The 25,347-nt window shown below is 38.9% G+C and overlaps 1 protein-coding gene across 1 annotated transcript in view; it reads right to left on the bottom strand.

Annotated features, from left to right (window-relative positions):
• The window catches only part of ptprga (protein tyrosine phosphatase receptor type Ga), a 290,375-nt gene that overhangs the window by 16,277 nt on the left and 248,751 nt on the right, over positions 1–25,347 (bottom strand). Inside the window, exons 10-15 of the mRNA XM_077202673.1 lie at positions 24,829–24,937; positions 24,671–24,720; positions 23,169–23,928; positions 18,473–18,605; positions 11,765–11,856; positions 3,852–3,943 (exon numbers count right to left, since the gene is read on the bottom strand). Of these exons, the coding sequence (XP_077058788.1) occupies positions 3,852–3,943; positions 11,765–11,856; positions 18,473–18,605; positions 23,169–23,928; positions 24,671–24,720; positions 24,829–24,937 (1,236 nt within the window). The remainder of the gene's footprint in view (positions 1–3,851; positions 3,944–11,764; positions 11,857–18,472; positions 18,606–23,168; positions 23,929–24,670; positions 24,721–24,828; positions 24,938–25,347) is intronic.

Here is a 25,347-nt window from a genome sequence, read left to right as displayed (position 1 = left end):
TAGTTTGTGTGTTTGGAGGATGTGTGGACACGGTCGTTTTAAACCACAAGATGATTTACACACACACACACACACACACACACACACACACACACACACACACACACACACACACACACACACACACACACACACACACACACACACACACACACACACACACACACACACACACACACACACACACACACACACACACACACACACACACACACACACACACACACACACACACACACACACACACACACACACACACACACACTGTGTTTGTTTCTGGTTACCTGAACTAACCCCGCTCACATTCTGAGAAGAGCTGCTACTTCACATAAGGTCACAGGATAAAGTCAGCATGTGAGGATGGTCCACCACTGTCAATTCTATTCATGTGACCTGTGATGTCATATGTGATGCTGGTGTTTTTTTCTTTAAAGTCAGCATGAACAACCCATTAACTAACCCATTTTACTTCCTTAAGTGAAAAAGTATTCAAAAAGAAAACAGTTACATTGGGAACTGATTGGATGATGAAAAGTGTGCTTTCCATGATCGGAATGCAAAACACGTAAACATGAAGCCTGCTGGGAAATGAGATGATGAACGAGAAGGCTGAAAGTCAATCTCGATGTACAGTTTCTCAATGGTTAACATGAAGAGAACATCAAGACAACAGAGACGTTTTTTTATTGACCAAATGTCCAAGTCCATGCTAAACTGTACAATTCAGTGTCAAGAAAATAATGTAATGTTATCTTAGTAAATATCAAATATTTGTTTATTATTTTTTTGATGTCTGTGAATAAATGTCCAATTGAAAACCTCTAGAATGGGTTAAAGTCCTTTTTATTTGGAATAATTGAATCAGTGTCTGGTGCTGAGGGGTTACTGTGGTACAGTGATAGGTATGATCTAGGAAATTCTTACATCTTAATGAACAAATTCAATATTACATATTAATTCAATCCTCCACATGATGATGATGATGATGATGTGCTTGGATTATTTGTATTAAATTAAGCAAAAGATCAAAACTAGGCATTGTTTGTATAGTATTGATTATTGACGTCCATCCATCCATCTTCCGTTTATTAACATTATAAAGTGAACCTCAATGAATATATAAAAATAATAACCCCTTTAAAAATGTACATTTTGGAAGTTTCTGAGAATGTTTTGGGAACTAAACATTGTTAGCTTATTCATTATTTGCTATTTACTATTCCATTAACACTGACCAGAATAAAATTAAGTTGTTTTTTGTTGCTAAGACATTTGAAAGGCTGTATTACCTACAACAATAATTTCTAAATTGCTACTTAGCTGTGCAGTTATTATGTTGTTAGGCTATTACATTATTTGGTAATTCTATCTTAGTAAAAACATCAATTAAATAATAACATCTTAAAAGAGTTGATATTATCATAAAACAGGGTCAAGGAACCAATCACATTTTTATAAAAGATAAAATGATTGATTTTATGTTGTCTTTAAAGAATCTTACAGCATTAAAACAAAATAAATCACACAAAACTACAATAAAACTACAAAAGGAAATAAGCATGTCCTCCACTGTTTTTCTCAGACTCTGTCTTCCTCTCTGGTGTTCTCCATTCACTCCTCTCTCGTTTTCAGCGGAATGCCAAACTTCTTCAAGTGTCCTCTTCCCTTTTTCCCTTTGAGTCAGTTTTCTCCCCCCTCTTAGCCCCTCATGCCCGGGCCGCATATAATCCCTGTGCCCCTCCTGTCCTTCCTGGCTCTCATGATCACTCATGATCACTGCCACCCCAGCCACTGCTTCTTGTTTCGGCCCCAGTTGCACAAAGCCACTTGTCAGGGGCCTGGGGGCTCCGTCCAAAGGGGGGTTTGGCTCAGCTGTCCTCCCTCTTCTTCTCTGCTCGAGTAGTGGAGGCGAGAGAGAGGGGTCAGGAACCACAGAGGAATCCATTGAGAGGAAACAGCACCAGAAACCCCCCTGGAACCACTTCCCAATGTCCATCAAGCCCACATGAGCGCAGGCACACACTCTCTGAGGAACAAAGTGGCCAAGTGAGGCCCTCAGAGGAACCTTAGTGGCCCACACACCTCCCCTTCTCTCCTCCACTCATTTCTCTTCTCCGAACGAGGGAAAGTATAGACCTACTTTGAAACTAAGTTCAAAGATTTTCCTTTCCATTTTGACAAACACAACAGACATAAGCTACATTCACACAATGTTCTGGACTGACAACTGTATTTACTAACAGGTGCGTGGCAAAAACAATAGGGCTGTCACTCAATTCAAAGTTTTATTTGATATTTTGATTAATTAAAGAACTATATTTTGAACAATTAAGGTAGCAAAATTGAGTTGTCACGTAAATACAAAATTGTGAGAAATGGACAACTGTCCATGCAAACTGACTAAAAAACAAGCAGCTGGCTATTTGCAATTTATCAGTGTCAGAAATTAATGTTTATGAAATTACATTTCCCCATCTTTTGGACATTTTTGCTTTTATTGGGATTTTTTTTTCTAACCAAATAAAACATGCTTTTAATTTAATTTAATTTAAACTTCCAAAATGAATCTTTGAATATATAATCGTTTAAATTTTTAATGTTTTATTTATAAGATTAACTTTGAACTAAACTACTTAAAGAGTTTTTCCAACCTATCATAGCAAGCTATTAATAATTTAATTTAATTTAATTTAACTTCCAAAATGAATTTTTAAATATATATTCGTTTTTTATTTTAAATGTTTTAAATATAAGATTAACTTTGAACTAAACTACTTAAAATTAGCCAGGCCACAGATTTAAGCAAAATCTGTATAATTTATACATAAAGAAATGATTTTACAAAAAAAAAAAAAATTATAATTTGTGGAGTATTTTTGCCCAATATAATCTTAATATTTATTATAAAATTAAATTAAATGAAAGAATAAATAAATCATTAAGCAAGCTCGTAAAATTAAATAAAAATAAATAAAAGCAGGTACTGTTTGTGGTGCATATTTTCAACTGAAGACCGGCCCAGATTTCATCGCTGAACTGCTTATACCAAAATCATCCATGATTGGTGAAAATATCAATTTTGGCTAAGACCTCAAACATTTGTCTGCAACAGCAAACGCATCTGAGCAAAAATTTAGTAATGTGGGCACGGCCAAAGCTATCAGAATCCTGATCCACAGAGGACACAATAAACCCAGCATGTGTGTGTGCACAGCTCTGACCTGCAGGCGATCATCGTTTGCCAAACGTTTTAGATCGTTCATTGATATTCACCTGTGCAACTGAAAGCAGAAGCAGACGCTGTGGCCCAGAACTCAATTGTTAACTGATTACCAGTCATCCTTGTACAAACTGCCATCACATTAGTCGGACAGAATGTTGTTGTGGTTTTCTGGCTTGTGCGCCGCACTAACACACACACACACACACACACACACACACACACACACACACACACACACACACACACACACACACACACACACACACACACACACACACACACACACACACACACACACACACACACACACACACACACACCAGAGAGAGTCCAAACTCGGTGTGAAAAAGATGCCAATGTTCAGATGGCCTAATTCATTCTCACACAGGCTGAGTTCAACTGGCTTGTCCTGTACAGACACCTGGCAGAAAGCAGCATCTGCGGAGGGATCCCGGCCCAGCTGTTCTCAGACACACACCAGAACCTGTCAACAGAACCACTGCAGCGAGGCCGAGGAACCACATGAGATGGGACCTCTGTTTACAAAAGTCTGAGGGAGTTTGCTGAGAGCGAAGAGATATAGAGACGGGACACACTTGTAAATTGTGCGTGTGTGTGCAGATCTTACCTCAAAATCTTCCGAGAAGCCGTGTTGGTTGTTGGAGTAGAGTTCTGATACATGCTTGATAAACTGTTTAACAGGGATGGCCTCCATATCATCTGAAACAGACACAAAAAAGAGATGCATTTCGCCTTTGTTGTCTTATTATAAGAAAACAGCAAATTACCATCAAAGTGAAGTTAGTATGCCTATTAAAAATATAGAATATTTTGACCTTTATTCATTTTCAGTGTTAATTATTTTGGCTAAAACAACAAACAAAAGATAAATAAAAATGATTTACCAATAAATACAATTATTAATATAATTGTTATTCAATATTTTATACAATTATACAATAACGTATATGCTGTTCCTTTCAATTAAATTTTAGATTTTCAATTTTCAAATTGTGATTGTGGCATTGAGGGAATATTTTGGCATAGATAATATTAGCAAAAATATTATAATTTTTGATGCTGTGTCACATTTTTGAAAGATGCACTGTCATGATTCTGCCATCATGTCCTTGTATTCTTCTAGTATTGTGGCAGGATCATGACAGACCCATGTTTTATGTACAAGCGCATGGTCTGTTGTTTAGGCCATGTGCTTGTGTTGTCTCGTCTTGAAACCCCGCCCCCTTGTTATCCTTGTTTAGTCATGATTGCCTTGTTAGCGTCACCTGTTCCCCTCGTTAGTTTCTTGGTATTTAATCCCCTTGTGTTTGCTGTCTTGTGTTGGTTCATTGCCTATTTATGTGGACTGTTGTCGAATCTGTCTATGTTGCTATACCTTGCCATATCTTACCCGTGAGTACTTAGTGTAGAGTCTTGTCTTTGTGAACGTTTATTTGAAGAATTGTCAGTTTATTGTACAGTCATTGTCTAGTCTAGTCGTGTTTTGCCCCCTCGTGGGTTTTGTTTTCCTGTTTTGTTACCAATAAACCTTGTGTTCATCACACTCTGTCTGCATTTGAAAGCTTCCGTTTCCTTCCCAGGGTGAGCGGACCTTGAGACAGTACGCCCGGGTCGCGGAGGAGAGGCGGTTCTTCTTGCCTGAGATTCTAGTAAATCGCTACCTCATCGCGGGCCTAAACGTTCTGCCTTCTCTGGCTGAACGGGAGAGTCTGGTTCGCCGCCCGTTCCCGGATATGGTGGCCTGCTTGTCAAGGAAGTATTCGCAGGCTCCCACCATGTCGTCTTCACCCGGCACGCTGCCCGTGATCCAGGAGGGTCGCGTATTAGCGGTGGTCACGCTAGAGAACCAGGCTCATCTCGTTTCGACTCCAGAGGCGTCTTCCACACCCGCTGACCTCCGTGGTAAACGAGGGAGATGGGTTTCTTGGGATTCCCCCTCGGAGTCATCGTTATCTGACCTCACCCAAACAGAAGTGGTCTTCCCTGTTCCCGTTTCGTCTTCCGTTGAGCCCGGCCAGCCGATCGCGAGCCCTGTTGTGACCATTGCCCCGCGGCCAAAGAGAAGAAGGAAGGGAGCTTCCTGTTTCCCATCGCCATATTCTCCTGATTCTGCTGCCGCGAGTGCTGTTAATGAGGCTGCAACAGTAAGCGCTGTTCCTGAGTCTGCAGCTGTGACCGCTGTTTCTGAGGCGGCATCTGTGAACGCTTGTCCTGTATCTGCTGCTGGAAGCGCGACTCCTGAGCCTGCGGTTGAGAGGGCGAGATCTGATGCAGTGAAGCCTGCCGTGAGAGCTTTGCAGTTTTGCAGTCTTTTTCCTCACAACATGACATGCCTTTCATCTTAGCTGCCAGGACCATATCCGATTATTTGTCGTGTCTAGTCAAGATCCTCGAAGTCCCTGTCCGTCCTGTCTTGCCCTCAATCCCCGAGCCTGCCGCCGAGAGCGCTGCACCCGAGCCTGCCGCCGAGAGCGCTGCACCCGAGCCTGCCGCCGAGAGCGCTGCACCCGAGCCTGCCGCCGAGAGCGCTGCACCCGAGCCTGCCGCCGAGAGCGCTGCACCCGAGCCTGCCGCCGAGAGCGCTGCACCCGAGCCTGCCGCCGAGGGTGCAGTTTCAGAGCCTATGGCGGTCACCGAATCGGAGTTCTGGAGCATTGATTCTGTCATGATTCTGCCATCATGTCCTTGTATTCTTCTAGTATTGTGGCAGGATCATGACAGACCCATGTTTTATGTACAAGCGCATGGTCTGTTGTTTTTGATGTTTCACCCTAACCCTGTTATTGTTTATTCATGTATGCCGTTATTAGTGTTTTCCATGTTTTGTTGGTTTTTGTCTGTCTCGTTCCAACCCTTCTTGTGCTTCGTGTCCCTTTGAGCGTCTGGAAGACGCTCCTTAAGCGGGGGGGTTCTGTCATGATTCTGCCATCATGTCCTTGTATTCTTCTAGTATTGTGGCAGGATCATGACAGACCCATGTTTTATGTACAAGCGCATGGTCTGTTGTTTAGGCCATGTGCTTGTCTTGAAACCCCGCCCCCTTGTTATCCTTGTTTAGTCATGATTGCCTTGTTAGCGTCACCTGTTCCCCTCGTTAGTTTCTTGGTATTTAATCCCCTTGTGTTTGCTGTCTAGTGTCGGTTCATTGCCTATTTATGCGGAATGTTGTCGAATCTATGTTGCTATACCTTGCCATATCTTACCCGTGAGTACTTAGTGTAGAGTCTTGTCTTTGTGAACGTTTATTTGAAGAATTGTCAGTTTATTGTACACACAGTCATTGTCTAGTCTAGTTGTGTTTTGCCCCCTCGTGGGTTTTGTTTTCCTGTTTTGTTACCAATAAATCTTGTGTTCATCGCACTCGGTCTGCATTTGGGTTCACCTCCTGCATCCACATAACATGAACAACAACAATAGATTTAACTATAAATTTTGGCAGCAAAAGAAGCATACAAGTGTTTCCAGTGCTGGTACATTGATCCTTAACGACAGCACCTGTGTTTTAATTCAAGATAATCAACAACTCAATTAGTTGACAGTTCAACTTCAGTCAGGGTGAAAACCCCCAAAAAACTGACCGGATTCACATGCCCCACAGACACGTACAATAAGCCAACAAACTGTCACTCAAATCTGTCTTGAGTTTAAAATACACACGATTAAGCCTGTAAAGAGAAAAATAAACAAACATACCAAAAACACACACCACACACGTACACACCCATATCACGATAAAACCTTTCACTCAAATCAAGACCGAAAAAAAGCCTGTAATCATTTCATTTTAATTTGGTTGTAACAAAGTACCAACTAAAATGTATAATTATGGTTAAAAAAAACAATAAAAATGTAATGACTATTATTACTACAAGTATGATTACTAATCACGTTGTCAATAATTTATATAATAATGGTGTGATTTAATTGTTTAATCCTTTTAGAATAACACAATTAAATAATAAAAAAAATAATAATAATTACACACACTACCGTTTAAAAGTTTGGGGTTGGTAAGATTTTTAAGAAAATATTATTACAATTTAAAATTACTGTTGTCTAGGTTAATATATTTTTAAAATTTTATTTATTTCTAAACATTTCGTATTATCTTCTTATGCTGCTTTCACATCATGTTGTAATTACCGTAATTACAAGATGACCACATGTGACGTTCTACTCAGAACTGTTTATGTCCTCTGGCTCAAATTATGCGTTTCAGTGACAAAACCAAAATGAAACTGCAGCGGTCAGGTGGCTCAGAGGTCATGTGGTAGAGGTTGGAGCTCTCCGAAATTTGTAAGGACGTGAACGCATTTTACAAGTCAGAATCCCACAATTACGGTAATTCCGACATGGCTTGAAAGCATCTTTAACTCATTATTATTGGATTTAATAAAGACTGTTTTCGTTTGACTCCTTGTCTTCTGGCATGAAACTCTAGATGGCGCAGGATGATAGGTCCTTAACTTATTTGGTAGCGATCGCATCATCATCTACACAGCACAGCTGATTGGTTGATGTTGTATCAGCAGCCAATGAGCTGCGGCTCAACATTCAACTACCGGTAGTGTTGCTGTTAGCTGTTAGCGGTCTGCAGCACGCTTTCAGAAAGCATCTGAAAACAACATCTAAGATAAGTGAACACTCTTTTACGCCATATCTCTGAGCATATTGATAGACTGCAGCAGCAGCATGTCTTACATACTCACAGCCATACTATCTGTCAATGTATTAGCAGTAGCAAATATCTGTACTTGCTCTGCAGCAGGAGCGCTGTATCAGATCTATTACACCAGACCAAATACATTAACATTGCTATATCCATTACCATCCCAATCTCTCTGAGAGTTGCCTTGACAGAACAGCAATTATTTGGAATATAAATCTTTTGTAACATCAATTTCAATTTCATCTTTTCTAAATAGAATTATTAATTTCTTTAAAAATAAATCTTACCTACCCCAAACTTTTTAGTGTATAATAATTTATTTGATTTTTTTTTCCACATTACAACTTGTAAGTCTTTTGTTACTCTTTTGGAGTAAATCTACTTGTGCCCGTCTACCGGAAGCTACTTATTTTAGTCTATAAAGTTTTAAATGTGGATATTTTTCTTAGACGATCGCATCGCTTCACTTCAGAAGGCCTTTATTAACCCCTGGAGACCTGTGGAGCACTTTTATCATGGATGGATGCTCTTTGATGGACTTCTACAGACATACACCCATTCACTCCCATTATAAAGCTTGGAAGAACATGGACATTTTTTATATAACTCTGATTGTATTCATCTGAAAGAAGAATGTCAGATACACCTAGGATGGCTTCAGGGTGAGTAAATCATGGGCTAATTTTCATTCTCGGGTGAACTATCCCTTTAACACTAATAAAGGTGATTCACGCACCTTCTGTCTTTTCCCTGAAGTGTCTACAGCTGAATACTGCTAACAAACAAATGTTGGCATCCATTGACGCCAGAAACAAACTGGGAAATTCAGCCAGAAACTGAAGGCTCTATTTAGCAGGAAAGTGTCCATGTTTGAAAGGACAGTGAACTCAAAGCGCCATATGAGCCGGAGCCAGCGGAGAGAGAGAGAGACTGCTGTCCACAATAAATGGATCTTTGTAAATACCGAGGCCAGTCCTCGCCAAGCTGGAACACAGATGCCTAAATTGGACTGAGGGCACTGTGCCACCGTTATTGTGAGTCGTGCCACCACACAACAATGAAAATGGGTTCCAATGAAGTGCTTATGGGAAAGCCCGAGCAAATCAATGGCTCTCGTTGCATTAATATCTGGGTTTCACTTCACTGACTAACCCGGACCTGAACAAACCTAACAAGACCACATTCCCTTAAACAGCTCTCTCAAAACATCTACTCTTTCTTTTTCAACAAACTCTTAAATGTAGCTCACACTCATCCAATCCAGTTTACAGTAAACATGACATGGCCAGCCATTTCAGAAAACCTTTTCTTAAAAACAGGAACTCCATTTCAAGATTCCCAACCTTCGAGTGTCATGGGTACAGCAGCTAGACTTATGTAGCTACAGAAAAGAGTCAATTATATCAACCATCATATCGGTATCGGCTGATATATGTTAATTTTTTAAGTTATTATTTTCGGCCAGATAAGAAAATTTGGCCAATATATTAAAGTCGATAAATAATGGATTATTTCCTTCAGCTGAGACACTTCAGATGCGCATTGTTTCCATGATGGTTTTGAATTGTTTGAAATATGACTGGAATCACTTCAAAAAAGGTAAATGCAGTTAAGTGCAACATGTGCAGCACAAGTGATATAGGCTACATAAAATTATAATGAGAACATCATAATGCTTGGGATGTGGCTTTTAAAGGTGAGACTTTTGTTTTTGTAATCATAAAGTACTAGTGCAAAGTGCCCGTGCAATATCAGTTTTTGTGTGCGTTTTTAGTAATTGTTGGTTTGGTGTGTTTGAGTGCTCATTGTTACAATTAAACAGCAAAAGTTCAGTCACATTTTTATTTGTGCATGGTAGAAAGCAAATACTGATACTGACATAATGACATACAATAAATATGGAAATTTTAACTACATGATTCAGAGAGCAGCTACACAGTGAACTCCGAAAAAACGCTACGCTTGAGCAAACAGTTTGTGAATAGGCTACTACAAATGATGGCCATGAATAAAATATAATATTCAGAAGTGAACAGTGTAGCTGACTTAATGTTTAGCTGACAGAGTGTTTATGTCAGAATGTTTATTTTTAAACCACAACTTTCTAAGTGCTTCTTTTACCGATATATTTACCGATATCTTTTGCATTTCTAATCTAAACAACCTCAAACTTGGAAACCTGTCAAGTTTGAAATCCATCGGACTAACGGTTTCAGAGATATGCGAATAACAGACACACAGACAGACGTTCCTGTTATTTATAGATAGATATTTTCATACATCACAAATATGAAGTATTATCGGTATTGGCAAAATTTTTCATATCGGTGCATCCCTAGTGCACATATGTGCAAAACACACTGCCATGATGCAAGGGTGGTGAGGATGGTTGCCAGGGTGTGTTGCGAGTTGTTGCTAGGACATTAATAGGGAGTCGTGGATGGTTTCCAGGGTGTTGATAAGGTGTTGTGAGTGGGTGCTAGGTCTTTGCTTGGTGGTTGCTTGAATGTTATGGGTGGTTGATAAGGTGCAATGGGTAGATGCAGGTAGTTGTCAGGACATTTCTAGGTGGTTGCCAGGGCATTGCTAGCTAGGCATTTGCTCGGGTGCTGTTGGTGGTTGTCAGGGAATTGCTAGGTGATTGCTAGGACATTCATAGGGTGTTGTAGTTGGTTGCCAGAATATTGATGGGGTGTTGAGGATGGTTGTTAGGTCCTAGCTTGGTAGTTGCTGGAGTATCATGAGTGGTTACTAGGGTATTGGAATAGTTAGCTGTGAGTAGTTATGAGTGGTTGTCATGACATTGCTTGTGTATTGTTGGTGGTTGTTAAAGACTTTTGGGTGGTCGTCAGAGCATTGCTAGGTTGTTACTGGGGTGCTGTGGGTATTTGTCAGGGCATTAATAGGATGTCCCAACAGACACCAACAAACTGAACATGTTTAGCTGGGTGAAAACCAAGCCCGACCAACGCCAACAGACGGCGTCAGGGGTAATACACTGATCCGACGAAACCCAACAAACATGTTTGTTGGCGTTTGTCTGTGTGGAGTGAATTGGCCTTTAGGCAGTGCTAGGGTGTTCTGGGTGGTTGTTTACTGACCCAAGTCAAATGAGCCACCCCCAAGTCTATAATATAATTATAATAATTAGATATAGCTTGGGAAGTTCCTTTTAATGCAAGTCTATGAGATTCTTTTTACCCATTTTATTGACCACCAGGTAAAAATTAACAGTTAGGTTAGAAAGTCAAAGGATTTGACGTATCATTCTACAACACATGGTGTGAGAGGAAGTCTACTATTTAGTAGGCTAAGAGTTTGTTCAAATGGTAAAAGTGCAACTGTAAGTACCATACAATATAAGAAAGAGAAAATATTGATGAAATCAACCACAAGGTGGCACTATGCCCAACGCCTCATGCTTGTGAACACAGCTGGTTTACTCCCTGTTTCCCATAAGCTGAAAATGTCATTATAGCCACTTCATGTCAAAATCAATGCAGAAATGGATTTTTAGATTCCACACTAATCGCACAGAATAACAGTCTGTAGAGAACACAGAGATAAGGTCTATTCCACACAAACACACATATGCTAAGGCGACAGCCACAGTTTGTTCAATCTTGGCACTGTTAAAAATCTTATGTAATCCAAACCTTTAACCTATAATGCAACAGGTAAGCAACAAAGAAATACACTTACAATGTTTTGTTTAATCATATTGACATTAGATCATATCAAAGCACTTGTTATCTATGAACTCTTCCTTATGTAACTGGATTCCAGTGTATTGTATCTTTAGGCCATATAAAAGCATTTGACTGATCTGAGATCTGTTAGATGACACCTACCTGGGATGGGGATGACTGGGATGCTCTCATTGGGCACAACTCTGGGTGAGTTACTGTCCTCAACGTAAAAATGAGCCGTTTGGAAACACCTCCTGTGGAAGAGAGACAAGGAGACATGGTCAAGTGACGTAATGGCCGTTCAGCGCGTTTCCAGGAGGTGTGGTTTAGGTGACAATCCCCACCAGAGTAAACACACAGTCTGTTGGGTACGTATGACAGGATCAAGATGAACTTTGAACTCTCTTTTCAAAGAACAAATCAAACACTCACAACATAGATTAGAGCCCCACACTTCAAACACTAGACCCTCAATATACATGCTTGCTTAAAGAAATAGCTCACAAAAATGCAAATCTTATCATTTTCTCACTCTCATGTGTTTACAGTACAAATTTATATATACTACTGTGAAATGCAAAAAGTTGTTTTTTAGTTATACTTTTATGTATTTCTGTTGTAGTGAATAGCAAGCTTGAACATTCTGCTAAACTTCCCCTTTTGTGTCCCACGTAGGAAAGAAAGTCATAGAGATTTGGAACGATCTGAATGAGTGAATGATAAAGTTAATTTTTCTTTTTTTTAACTATTCCTCATATATAGACACACATATATTTAAAGTCATAGTTATTGTTTTTATATTAAAATTATTCAAAAAGGTACAGCCTAACCAAAACTCTCCACATAAAATAAACCATTTAACTTTTTTTATTATAATGATCAAACACAATATTTTAATAAAATTTTCATATTTAACAATTTTATCATAATTCTAAAATATAAAATTATTATTTTATATAATTACAATGAATTAAATTAATAAATTAATGAATGTAAATAAATCAATTAAATAATACTGTATACAGATTTTGACAATTTTGTCTCCAAACCCAGAAACTTTTACTCCCAAAATCAAATGTGAAACATTTACAATACACACGTTTTCAAACTAAATGTCTATAACCCATCTGTATGAAGTCCATTTAGAACAAAACACACCAGATTACAAGGTAAACATAGAAACCCAGACTGTCAGGACGAATTATTGGCAGTTGTTTCAAGTTTGAGAGTCGTAAACTGGTTTTACCTCTTTCTTTCACTTTGCAAGAGAATAGACAAGCAGGTAAAAAACAAAATCCACATCCAGTAAAAATAAACAAACAGAAAGAGAAAGACAACAAGAGAAGGTTGTTTTTAGAGTTACAAAAACTCGGAGTTTTGGACACCAACCCGATAAGCCAGCGGGAGTCTCGTCTGTCCTACCTGTACTTGATGCACAGCAGAGAACATAAGCTGTTCATCCCTGCAAAGAACGAGGGATTTTAGGAGAGGTGAGTGACTGTAGGCTCCGCATGCTGCCGCTGAGCAAACAGAGCCATGAGTGTGTGAAGAGAGAGAGAGAGGGGGTGGAGAGAGGGCTGGTCCTGACACATCACATGCACAAGGCTTTACACGAGAGCTAGAGCTGCTGGGGTCAGACGTGAACAGTTCACTGATCCCAGATCAGTCCACATCTGATTTGATAAACCACAGACACCTGCTGCCCTTCCCTCTAAACACACACACACCCTTCCAGATGGACACTCCTTTGTGTCCAACTACTCCTTTCTTGTATTGAACAAATAACTCTTCCAAGAGAATGAAGAATACCACAAACATCTTGTTCAAAACCCTCACGAATTTCTTCAGTTCAAGCGGATTTTTTTATGAATTTGTGAAGTCAATTCTTAAGCTCCAAAAAAAGACAAAAAGCACAATAAAATAGTCCATGCAACTCGTGCACTATAGTCCTCCAAGTCTTGTGAAGCCATGCAATACCTTTGTGTGATGTGATATTTTTGTAAAATTTCTATACTATTATAGTTCTTATTAATATTTCAAATTACCTTTTATTTTAATATCTATTATTTTATTTAATTTTTTATATTTTCATTTAAAATTTGGTTTAATTTTAAGTAATTTTGCTATGTGCTTTTATTTATTTTATTACTATTTATATTTATTTTTTGTCTTAGTTTTAGTCAGCATTCAGTTTTAAATTTGTATTTATTCCCAGTTAGCAATTTTACTGCTTTAACTTATTTCAGTTTATTTATAAGTTCCGTTTAGTTTAAGTTTCTCTAATATTGATCTAAAATGTATTTTATTTTAGCTTTATTTCAATTGACAGAATTTTTTTAAATAATTTTAGTTAATGATAATAACCCTGGTGTGAATAACAAACCAATATTTAAGATGTTTACTGAAAATCACAGCCTTTGTAGTAGATCTGTAATGTTTTAGCGCTCGTGAAATCCAACTCTCCACTGTAAACAATCTTTAGCTAAAGTCCTGTCTGAAGAGGAACCCTCCCTGCAGGCACTGTGAAACTTAATGCTCAACAGTCCCGATCCGAAGAACAAAAGCAGAGCCAGGGCGGTCAGGAAATGCTTCAGGTACTTAAAACACACACACTTCAACCAGTCCAACTGGACATTGCGTCAGAGGATTGTATTTGTGGTGTAAATGTGATTTGAAATGAATAATCACATTGTTTAACACAATGACTGTCATTAAATTGTTCAAAGTAAAAAAGTTTCAGTCTGTTACGTGACTGTTTGGCTAAGTGTCTTACAGGAGGCTTTGCTGTGTACATATGGGCAGATCATGAGGTTTCATCAGAACCTCACCAATGACTGATTTAGAAAAATCCATAGGCAATAACTCCACGTGGTTCACAAATAAAAGCGCATGGGAAACTCAACACACATTTGATTTCTGATGTTATCAGAAATTATTAGCAAGCATGTATAATAATTCAAGATATATTACGCAATTTTGCTTCAAATAATATATGTATATTATTTTCTGAATAAAGGTCTATGCAATGTATTGATTAAGACATTGCTTTTTCAGTGTAAATGATTATTTGACTTTCCCTGAGACTGCCACAGGAAGTGTCACATCCTAGTTAATGTTTCCAGGTGGACTTCAGACAACACGACACTGCACACAATCACACTAATATACAGACACACAGTGTTTCCACTAGGGCTGTCAATTAAAAAATAACATTTAATTATGCCCCTACACCAGTAAATATATTCAGTGTTATTTTAGTCAGATTTATACTTTTTTCACGTTTTACTATTATAGCATGTTTTAAAACTAACTTTAAAACTTATTTTAATTTATATATATATATATATAAATATATATATATATATATATATATATATATATATATATATATATAAAATTTTGTTATGTGCTTTTCTCATTTTATTAATTTGTTTATTTTTTATTTCCAGTTTTATTTCAATTAATAATAATGATTTTTAATAGGTTGAAATAACAATAACAACACTGATTCTACCAAAAGTCAATTGCAAAATAAAGCCTATATTTCTGTGTAAATCATGTCAATTCAATGATTTACTGCTACAATTAAATTGTATAATATCTTATATAATTGTATAATAATGTATAATTAATCAGATTGTAATGAACACATGTTAAGAATATATGTGAAAAGACATTCATATGTCTGCTAAATGACTAAATGTAAAAATGTCATATGAACATATGGTGAGACATACATATAAGCATCTACACTTGCATGAGAGTCAGACTCAGACACACACACACACACTGACAGAAGGTAAGGATATCTGATCTGATATATTGAGACATTAGCGTGTAGTGCTGAGGGTAATCTCAGTCAGTCTACTGAGCAGATTACACTTAAAGACCCTTAAAGACACACACACACACACACACACACACACACACACACACACACACACACACACACACACACACACACACACACACACACACACACACACACACACACACACACACACACACACACACACACACACACACACACACACACACACACACACACACACACAGTCAATAGGGAAGTGTTTGTGATCATATTAATGGCTGAATATTACAGCTAATGTCTGTTCTAATACTTTCCCAATATCCTTTGCATTGACCAACCAGAAACAGCATCAAATAATAGTTCATGTCTGTTTTTTTCAGTGTGTGTGTTAATTATAGTCCACTTTATCATGGCTACGAGTGGTATGACAGATGTATGTTCTCTCTGGAGAGGTTTTGGGCTTGGTCAAGTGTGTTTGCATGGATGTTTGTGTGTTATCATGCAGTATTTTGCGATGGATACACATCTCAAAATATTTCACGTCCCCTGCTACTGCATGGCCCTTGAGCACCACAGGAGGGAGCAGATGGCCGTTTTGGGCCCAGTCCTGGTACAGTCCTGCTCCAGAGCTGTCTGCTAAACTGAGACATGGTGTGATCACGGCCCCTGAGAGACTTTATCAGCTGACCAATACCCAGAGAGCCATATGAATGCAAACGGCCAACCATAAACACACGTTTAACTACCAACTAATGTAGGGACACATAATAAAAATATAAATAATGTGCACACCACTATAATAATAATATCAAAATTATACATATACATATATATATATATATATATATACTCACCTAAAGGATTATTAGGAACACCTGTTCAATTTCTCATTAATGCAATTATCTAATCAACCAATCACATGGCAGTTGCTTCAATGCATTTAGGGGTGTGGTCCTGGTCAAGACAATCTCCTGAACTCCAAACTCAATGTCAAAAAATTTAAGCCATTTTGAGCGTGGCATGGTTGTTGGTGCCAGACGGGCCGGTCTGAGTATTTCACAATCTGCTCAGTTACTGGGATTTTCACGCACAACCATTTCTAGGGTTTACAAAGAATGGTGTGAAAAGGGAAAAACATCCAGTATGTGGCAGTCCTGTGGGCGAAAATGCCTTGTTGATGCTAGAGGTCAGAGGAGAATGGGCCGACTGATTCAAGCTGATAGAAGAGCAACTTTGACTGAAATAACCACTCGTTACAACCGAGGTATACAGCAAAGCATTTGTTTAGCCACAACATGCACAACCTTGAGGCGGATGGGCTACAACAGCAGAAGACCCCACCGGGTACCACTCATCTCCACTACAAATAGGAAAAAGAGGCTACAATTTGCAAGAGCTCACCAAAATTGAACAGTTGAAGACTGGAAAAATGTTGCCTGGTCTGATGAGTCTCGATTTCTGTTGAGACATTCAGATGGTAGAGTCAGAATTTGGCGTAAACAGAATGAGAACATGGATCCATCATGCCTTGTTACCACTGTGCAGGCTGGTGGTGGTGGTGTAATGGTGTGGGGGATGTTTTCTTGGCACACTTTAGGCCCCTTAGTGCCAATTGGGCATCGTTTAAATGCCACGGCCTACCTACATTGTTTCTGACCATGTCCATCCCTTTATGGCCACCATGTACCCATCCTCTGATGGCTACTTCCAGCAGGATAATGCAACTTGTCACAAAGCTCGAATCATTTCAAATTGGTTTCTTGAACATGACAATGAGTTCACTGTACTAAAATGGCCCCCACAGTCACCAGATCTCAACCCAATAGAGCATCTTTGGGATCTGGTGGAACGGGAGCTTCGTGCCCTGGATGTGCATCCCACAAATCTCCATCAACTGCAAGATGCTATTCTATCAATATGGGCCAACATTTCTAAAGAATGCTTTCAGCACCTTGTTGAATCAATGCCACGTAGAATTAAGGCAGTTCTGAAGGCGAAAGGGTGTCAAACACAGTATTAGTATGGTGTTCCTAATAATCCTTTAGGTGAGTGTATATATAAAAACAGAAATCATTCTATAACTTGAAATAGATTTTTTTGTAACATTTTTGATCAATGTAATGCATCCTTGATTAATATTACCATTGGAAAGTTTTCAGGTCAATTAGAAGTTTAATAATTGTATTAATAAAGGATGCATTACATTGGTCAAAAATATTACAAAAAAAAGTTATATTTCAAGTTGTAGAATAATTTCTGAAGGATCATGTGAACCTAAAGGCTGGAGTAATGATGCTCAAAATTCAGCTTTAAATTACAGAAATAAATTACATTCTAAAATATATTGAAATAGAAACTTTTACATTTTAAACTATAATAACATTGCACAATATTACGGTTTTTACTGTACTTTTGCAGTATATTTTTGCTGTATAAATGCAGCCATGGTGAGCATAAGAGTCTTGTTAAAAACATTTTAAAAATATTATCGACTCCAAATGTATGAACGAAAGTGTACAGACTGCAATATATATGTAGTTTGAAGCCACATTCACTCAGTCTCAGGTGTGACCATGGCAACAGGGCCCTGGCAGCAGTTTCCTCAGCACCTCCATCACCCTAAGGGAAGAGTACGGCCTCTCTCCATCTTACTTACCGTCACCAGAGACACATCACCCACACTTTACACATGCTCGACACACACACTCCTAACTGGTTTTTATTCCACCCCTCGGGGCCCCGGGGACGCCAGGGGCCCCAGAGTGATAAACTACCAGCTACAGGATCCAAACGGACACAAACACACACCGATGTACACGAAAATACACATGGTAGCCAAGCTCTAAAGCAATAAAACAGATGAAGTGTTTAAGAGCGTGGCATCAGGGTAAAGCCATCCGTCTATGTGACTCCCCATGATTCAATCAGAGTCGGAATCAGTCGTGTATCTATCAAAGAGTGGTTCAGGAAATCAGTGAGAGTCAGTGAGACTCCTGTAGTCAGCGATTCATTGAGACAGAAACCGCCAGTGAATCTGTCAGTGTGGATCAGTGTCTCACCTCCAGTAAACCAGGACGGCCAGCAGCAGAATGAGGCAGAGGAAGGTGAGCGCCGACACCACCACCAGAGGAATGATCCACTCCATCCTTCCTGAACCAGGCACAGGGTGCATGCTGGAGACCACGGTACGCTCTGAAACACACACACACGCACACGCACACACGCGCACACACACACACACACACACACACACACACACACACACACACACACACACACACACACACACACACACACACACACACACACACACACACACACACACACACACACACACACACACGTTAATATGAACACACCGTACATTTAGCATAAATATGAAAATTCAATAACACTTGCTCCTATGTATTCAGCAGGGATGATATGAAGCGGATATAGATGTAAATCTGTGTATCATATAACATATAGTAACATACTGTAACAATCAATTACAGATACCACATTTGTATTAATATATCATAATATATCATTAATATATATTACTACTAATAATAATAATGATAATTATTATTATTATTATCATTAATAAAATTGCAATCATACTCAATTGATTTAGATCAACAAACTGCTGAAATTTAGTAAACAAATTTCAGACAACACTTTCTCAACATTCAAAAACTTGTTTTTTAAACATTCAAAATAAAAGCAAAAACAGATAAATAAATAAATATCAGACAATAATAACAATTATTAATATTTATAATAATTATAAATATCAACATAATTATTATTTAACAAAACAATTATATGATAAAATTATTCAAAGTATAATATTCAATTTATTTATATAAAAAAATCAATAAAATATTTATTTTACACAACATCTATTAATGCAAAAATACTTAAAGTTATTGTCAAATATTAGTTCCGGTCACCATCATTTTGCCAAGTAAAGTGTTTCAAGATGAATTGATTTTGTTTGTCCTAGAACAATCCTCAGTTCTCAGGTTGTCCTAATCATAAGTAAACAGAGAGAAGTGTTAGGTTTATATGAATCCTATAACAATCCTGAAACCCAGTTCTAAGTTGAACTCTGACCCAGAGGTTTTCAACCCTGCTCCTGGAGACCCATGATGAGTCCCAATTCACATCTCTATCCTAAATAGTATTCGAAATTAGAATTAGTGTGTCCCAAATCGTAGTATGTTGAAATGAGTATTCTAAAGATACCCGGATAATCTACTTTTTCCAGTTAGAATCCGAAGTGCAGATCCGTGCAAACTCTAACGGCTAATATTGCCCACAACCCATTACGTGTTGGATGAGGATTTGATAAGAAGAGGAAACACAAATAAAAAGTGTTAAACTACAAACAAACTGGCGGATGTGCGAGTCCGACGGTTTCGTAGAGAGGTTTAGATAAAGGGATTTGAGTGATTAATTATCAGTATCTAACCTGACAAAAAGATTTTTATTCAATGTTATCCACATTATATTTAATTTGCAACAACATTGTGAACTTTTGTAAAGATAAATTTGGTCATTAAAGGTAGGGTAGGTCATTTTCAGAGAGGCTAGCAATAGCGAGCCGGTTTTGAAAGCATGAGATCTCACTCTCCCTTCAGAGCGTCTCTAAAGACACGCCTCCTTCAAAACACATGAAGGTGTATAGCAGGGAGCGAACAAAAGCTTCACGAGAGACGGCGGTAAACTACCACGTGTCTCAAAGCACATAACATTACAATAATAATGAACAAAAACAACTTAAAAAGCACTGACCGGTACCACCTGACTGCTGCAGATTCATTTCTGCGTTTATAGTGTTGACTTTGAAACGTATAAATTTGAGTCGCAAACCGCTCCAAGTATAACATCACAGGTTTCCAGTTTACACAACAGCATGTTGTTTTGGTTCAGGAGGAACTGTAAATGGTGGCAGTTGTTTCGGTTGTGGTGCTCGGTGACTGACGTCTGTCTAAAGGTCCTTGCACACTCAGTCCGAAAATTTCGCACGTTAAAAAATAAATTACGTTATGTCAATCATGTTTGCACACTGCCTGCGAAACTTTTGCGCGCCATAAAACATTTCAGATCGGGTTCGATTTTCTGCGTTTTTTGCATCTGTAGCAAGCATTTTGATAGGTGTTTTGATCATTCAGAGCCACCGAATAACGAAAAAATTAAAAAAACGCATATGAAAATTTCGGACTCGGTGTGCAAGGACCTTAACTCTGAATAGCATGAAACGCGCTGATGACGTGTGATGTCTGCGAGCAGGTGTGTGGACGTGTAGAAATACATACGTTGACAGGCAGGTAGGGCATCGTATCATAGCATTCGGACCGAATGCAATGATTGGATGAACATTTTATGGTCCTACACCTTCCACAGACGAGATATATATGAATACATTTAGAACACTTAACTTAGTGATTGCTTGTGAAGAAACTAGCATCACAAAAATTTTATGTTTCTGGAGCAAATCACCTACCCTGCCTTTAACTTTTAAATGCATCTTTATGCAAACTGCAAACACAGAAGGAGGGTTAAAAGACCCACGACTGGGAGAACAACGTGCCACTACATTTCTTTCCGAAATGGTAGGAATTTAAATTAAATTGAATGTGGATGATTTTAACTGTGACAAGATGATTGACAGGGCATTTTAAACGATGACAGAATCCACTTAAACTAAGCAACTGAGCTGTCCGCTAAAGACACAATTATGATGCAGTAGTATGTCCTACTCAGCCTACTATTCTGCTACACACTTAAAAGTATGTACTTTTTCTTCACAAAAACAGTACATACTTTTAGGGCCTAGTATAAGTAGGTGAATTGGGATGCGGACGCCACTGTTCTGCAAAGTTGATTTCCAGCCTGCTTCAGCACACCTGCATTGTGATATTCAAGCGATCCTGAAGAGCTTGATAAGCCGGTTCAGGTGTGTTTGATTAGGCTTAGAGCTGAACTCTGCGGGACACTGGGACCCCAAGGGGTTGAAGACCTCTGCTCTAACCCCTGCCCTAAAACCTGCTTGGTTAATATACATGCTGTTCCAGGACCAACAAGGGTGTTGATTGAGGAACACGTCCCACTTGGCAAGATCACTGTCACCCGACCAGTCCAAAACACACAACACACAACACACACACACACACACACACACACACACACACACACACACACACACACACACCAAAAGTCCCAAACTGCCAGTAGAAAGCACATACTCAGATCCCGAAAGTAAGAACAGAGAGATCAGAAAACCTGTAGCTCCCATCGGCTTGTCCAGAGACGCTGCTAACTAATCCATGCTGTTATCCTAAAACACCATAGCTTCACCACTGTGAGACACACACACACACACACACACACACACACACACACACACACACACACACACACAAACACACACACACACACACACACACACACACACACACACACACACACACACACACACACACACACACACACACACACACAGACACAGACACACACACACACACACACACACACACACACACACACACACACACACACACACACACACACACACACCCGGATGAACATAACTCCATTGCATAGAGCTAAATAGGGAGTTGCTCTGTTTCTTTCTACTTTTTTTACTTTAATGTTTTCTGCTCTCATCCTCTCTGGACCGGAAAACTAGGCCAACCCTCTGCCTCCGAAACAAACAGAGGGAATGGAAAGAAAGATGGAAGGATGAGAAGAAAGGGGATAAGGAAGAGGGTGAGACAGAGAAATGGAGGAAGATGGGAAATAAAGGAAGAAATGAGAGTAAGATGAAACTATCATTTCACAGGGGACACACTAACAGCATCTCAAAACAGTGTGAAGAAAAAGGGTTTAAACAGTGTTTCCTGCAGAACAGATGAGTGGTGCCGCGCGTGCAAACATGAAAACACACGGCTGATGAAGTGGTGATGAGGATGGCTGTACACCTCCAAGTCTCTGATATGGCTTAAGTTCGTCATTCAAAGTAAAAAGTTCATGCGGTGCCACCGACAAGAATGATGTTTCTGCATATTGGAAGCATTACATTACTTAATAAAGTTTTTCAAATATTTACAAGCTGTAAAACATTTATTTTCTTCATCTTGGAAATAATTAAAAAATATAATTTCTAACAACTAAAGGATTTCTTTTCAAGAATTTAATTTGTCTGATGATGCTTTTTCCTTCATTATAATATCAGGACAGAAAGTTGTATCACCAAAAATTTTAATTCAGACAATATAAACATGCTCATCATAGACGAGGTGCAGTTAAGTCATACAAATATATATATATGCATGTGTGTGTGTGTGTGTGTGTGTGCGCGCGAGCATGTGTGTGTGAGTTACCTGAGCACTAAATCAACTATAACTATAACTATATATATATATTTATATAAATATATTTATAAATACAATATATATATATATATATATATATATATAAATTTATATATAAATACATTATATATATATATATATATATATATGGTTTTAAGTATTAGTTAACTATAGTAACCCTTCTCAATTGCCATTTTTATATATTTTATGAATATACATTTATTTATTTATAAAAGCTATAAAAATATTTTAATGGATAAAATCGCAAAAAAAGTCATGGGGCCTTTGAATATTGTTGTGGACAATGGGGGACCTTGGAGGCAAAAAGGTTGAGATACGAATGCAACCCCCCCACCCCACCCCAGACAACAACAAAATATTGCTAGTCTCTAACCTGTGTGAATAGAGAAAGGTGGCAGGTGGTTGCGGTCTCCTCTGCTGGGTTTGCTGGTCTGAGTCATGCTGTCTGGAGGCTCTATTACCGCCGTCACATTATCATCACTCTCTGGCTCTCCGGTCGGCAGCACCTGTGTGTCCTCTTCCCCTGTTCTGTGTGTGTTTTTCTCCACCTCATCCTCCGGGACACTAGATGGCGCTGTGCTGTTTTCTGCCTTCCTGCTTCCTCCTTTCTCTTTGGCTGTCGAATCTGGTGTCGCTGTGGGCGGGTCCTTCGTCACGGAGCTGTTCCTTTGCTTTTCCACATCGTCTGGAACTCTGCTGTCTTTACTCTCAGCGCCTTTCTCCTCATCCTCTTCCTCTTCCTCTTCTCCGTTCTTTTCTCCGTCCTCATCCTCGCCCTTCCCTCCCTTCTCCCCCCCGTCCTCAGACCCGTGGCTCTCTGTGTCTGAGGCCGGTGAGGAGGTGTGTTCAGTGGCTGGGGTCTGGCGTGTGGAGGCAGGTGCAGGGGTCGAGGGAGGAGGTCTGCTGGGCCAGACTGAACTGGGGAAGGAGGAGATGACCCCTCCACTGAAACCCAAACCCGCCAGGAGGGTGCTGGTCACCACAGACGCCACCGTCGCTTGGCTCCCGCTGGAAGAGGGGCCGATCCCAGTCGCCATTGACACGAAGGAGAAGGGAAGACCGGAGGAGGTCCAGGTGGAGGAACCGGAGCTGATCGGAGCCATGTCTGCTGAGGAGGCTGGGGAGACAGTTGGCTAGAAGAAGAAGAAGAAGAAAACAAACACTTTATTTACCTCTGCATTGATTCTAAAAGTCTGTGCACATCATGCGAGTCCGATGGGCCCAACAGGTTTCAGGACATTGTTTTAAATATGATTGTTTTCAGGCATAACTTTGGATTTATTTCCAAACTTCAGATTTGTAATTGTAGTATAAATATGCATTTTAATACTTTCTAAAATAAATTACAATTTATAATTATATATATCCATTTATTATTTATTTTCAAAAATAAAAAAATGTTTTTAAAACATATGATTAGCCTATATATATATTTTTTTTTTTAAATTCATGTAATTATTGAATAAATATTTTTCTATACCTTCTAATATATATTACTATTATTAAATTATTGTAAAATTATTATTTGTAATAAACACATTATATTATTTATATTATTTTGTAAAAAAAAAAAAGATAAAATAAATTCTAAAAGATAAAATCTGTGCACACCTTTTAAAAGGTTTAGGGCAATTATCTTACCAAGCATAACTGATTCATAGTTCAGATTATTAAAAAAAGAAAATATTATATTTTGTATAAATATACTTCTACATTTTCTATATTATTATTACAATTATTATAAATTATTCGTTGTAATAAATAAACTATTATTATTATACAAGAAATACAAATAAAATATTCAGGTTTATTTTATTTGCCATTAGAAAGAGTAAAGAGACAGTGCTTCCCCCTGCTGGACAGATGCAAACTTACCATCCCAGTTTTGACTATTCTCGTGCCCTCGAATATCCTGGTGGTGTTGGCTACCAAAACAAAGTAGATTCATATAAATGAGATGCAACACGTTTAAAAACAACAACCAGAATATCATTGGTAAACATCTTTTTGTGTGTGTAAGTGTAGCTCTGCACCTCTGAAGAGCATGCTCTGGCTGAAGTCACTGCGCTTGTCATTCAAACACACGGCCTGGACGCGGAACAGGTACAGCACATCCGCCGACACCGGTGTGATGACAACCTCCTGAAACACACACACACACACACACACACACACACACACACACACACACACACACACACACACACACACACACACACACACACACACACACACACACACACACACACACACACACACACACACACACACACACACACACACACACACAGTGTTACATATACTGTACATACATGCCAGGATACTTCCAAAAAAGTCCGCCTGTGATGTGGAGGTGTGTTATCATCTGACGCGTCCAGTCAAAACACAAAAGATGAGTGGTCGACACACACTCACATACACTTTGAAGTGTGAGCTCTTCTGACAGAGGTCAGGAGGATGAAGGTGAACAGCTTGTTCTCCTCTCCTTCGCTTGACGGTAACACCTTTCTTCTCAAGTCATTAGCATTGAAAATAGACAGTCTCTATCAGTC

Source organism: Siphateles boraxobius, unplaced genomic scaffold (genome assembly GCF_051911475.1).
Source record: "Siphateles boraxobius isolate OS27281-9 unplaced genomic scaffold, OSU_SipBor_1 5, whole genome shotgun sequence".
Taxonomy (NCBI): Eukaryota; Metazoa; Chordata; class Actinopteri; order Cypriniformes; family Leuciscidae; genus Siphateles; species Siphateles boraxobius.
The sequence above is the reverse complement of the archived record's forward strand: the minus strand, read 5'-3'. Positions and strand labels throughout refer to the sequence as shown.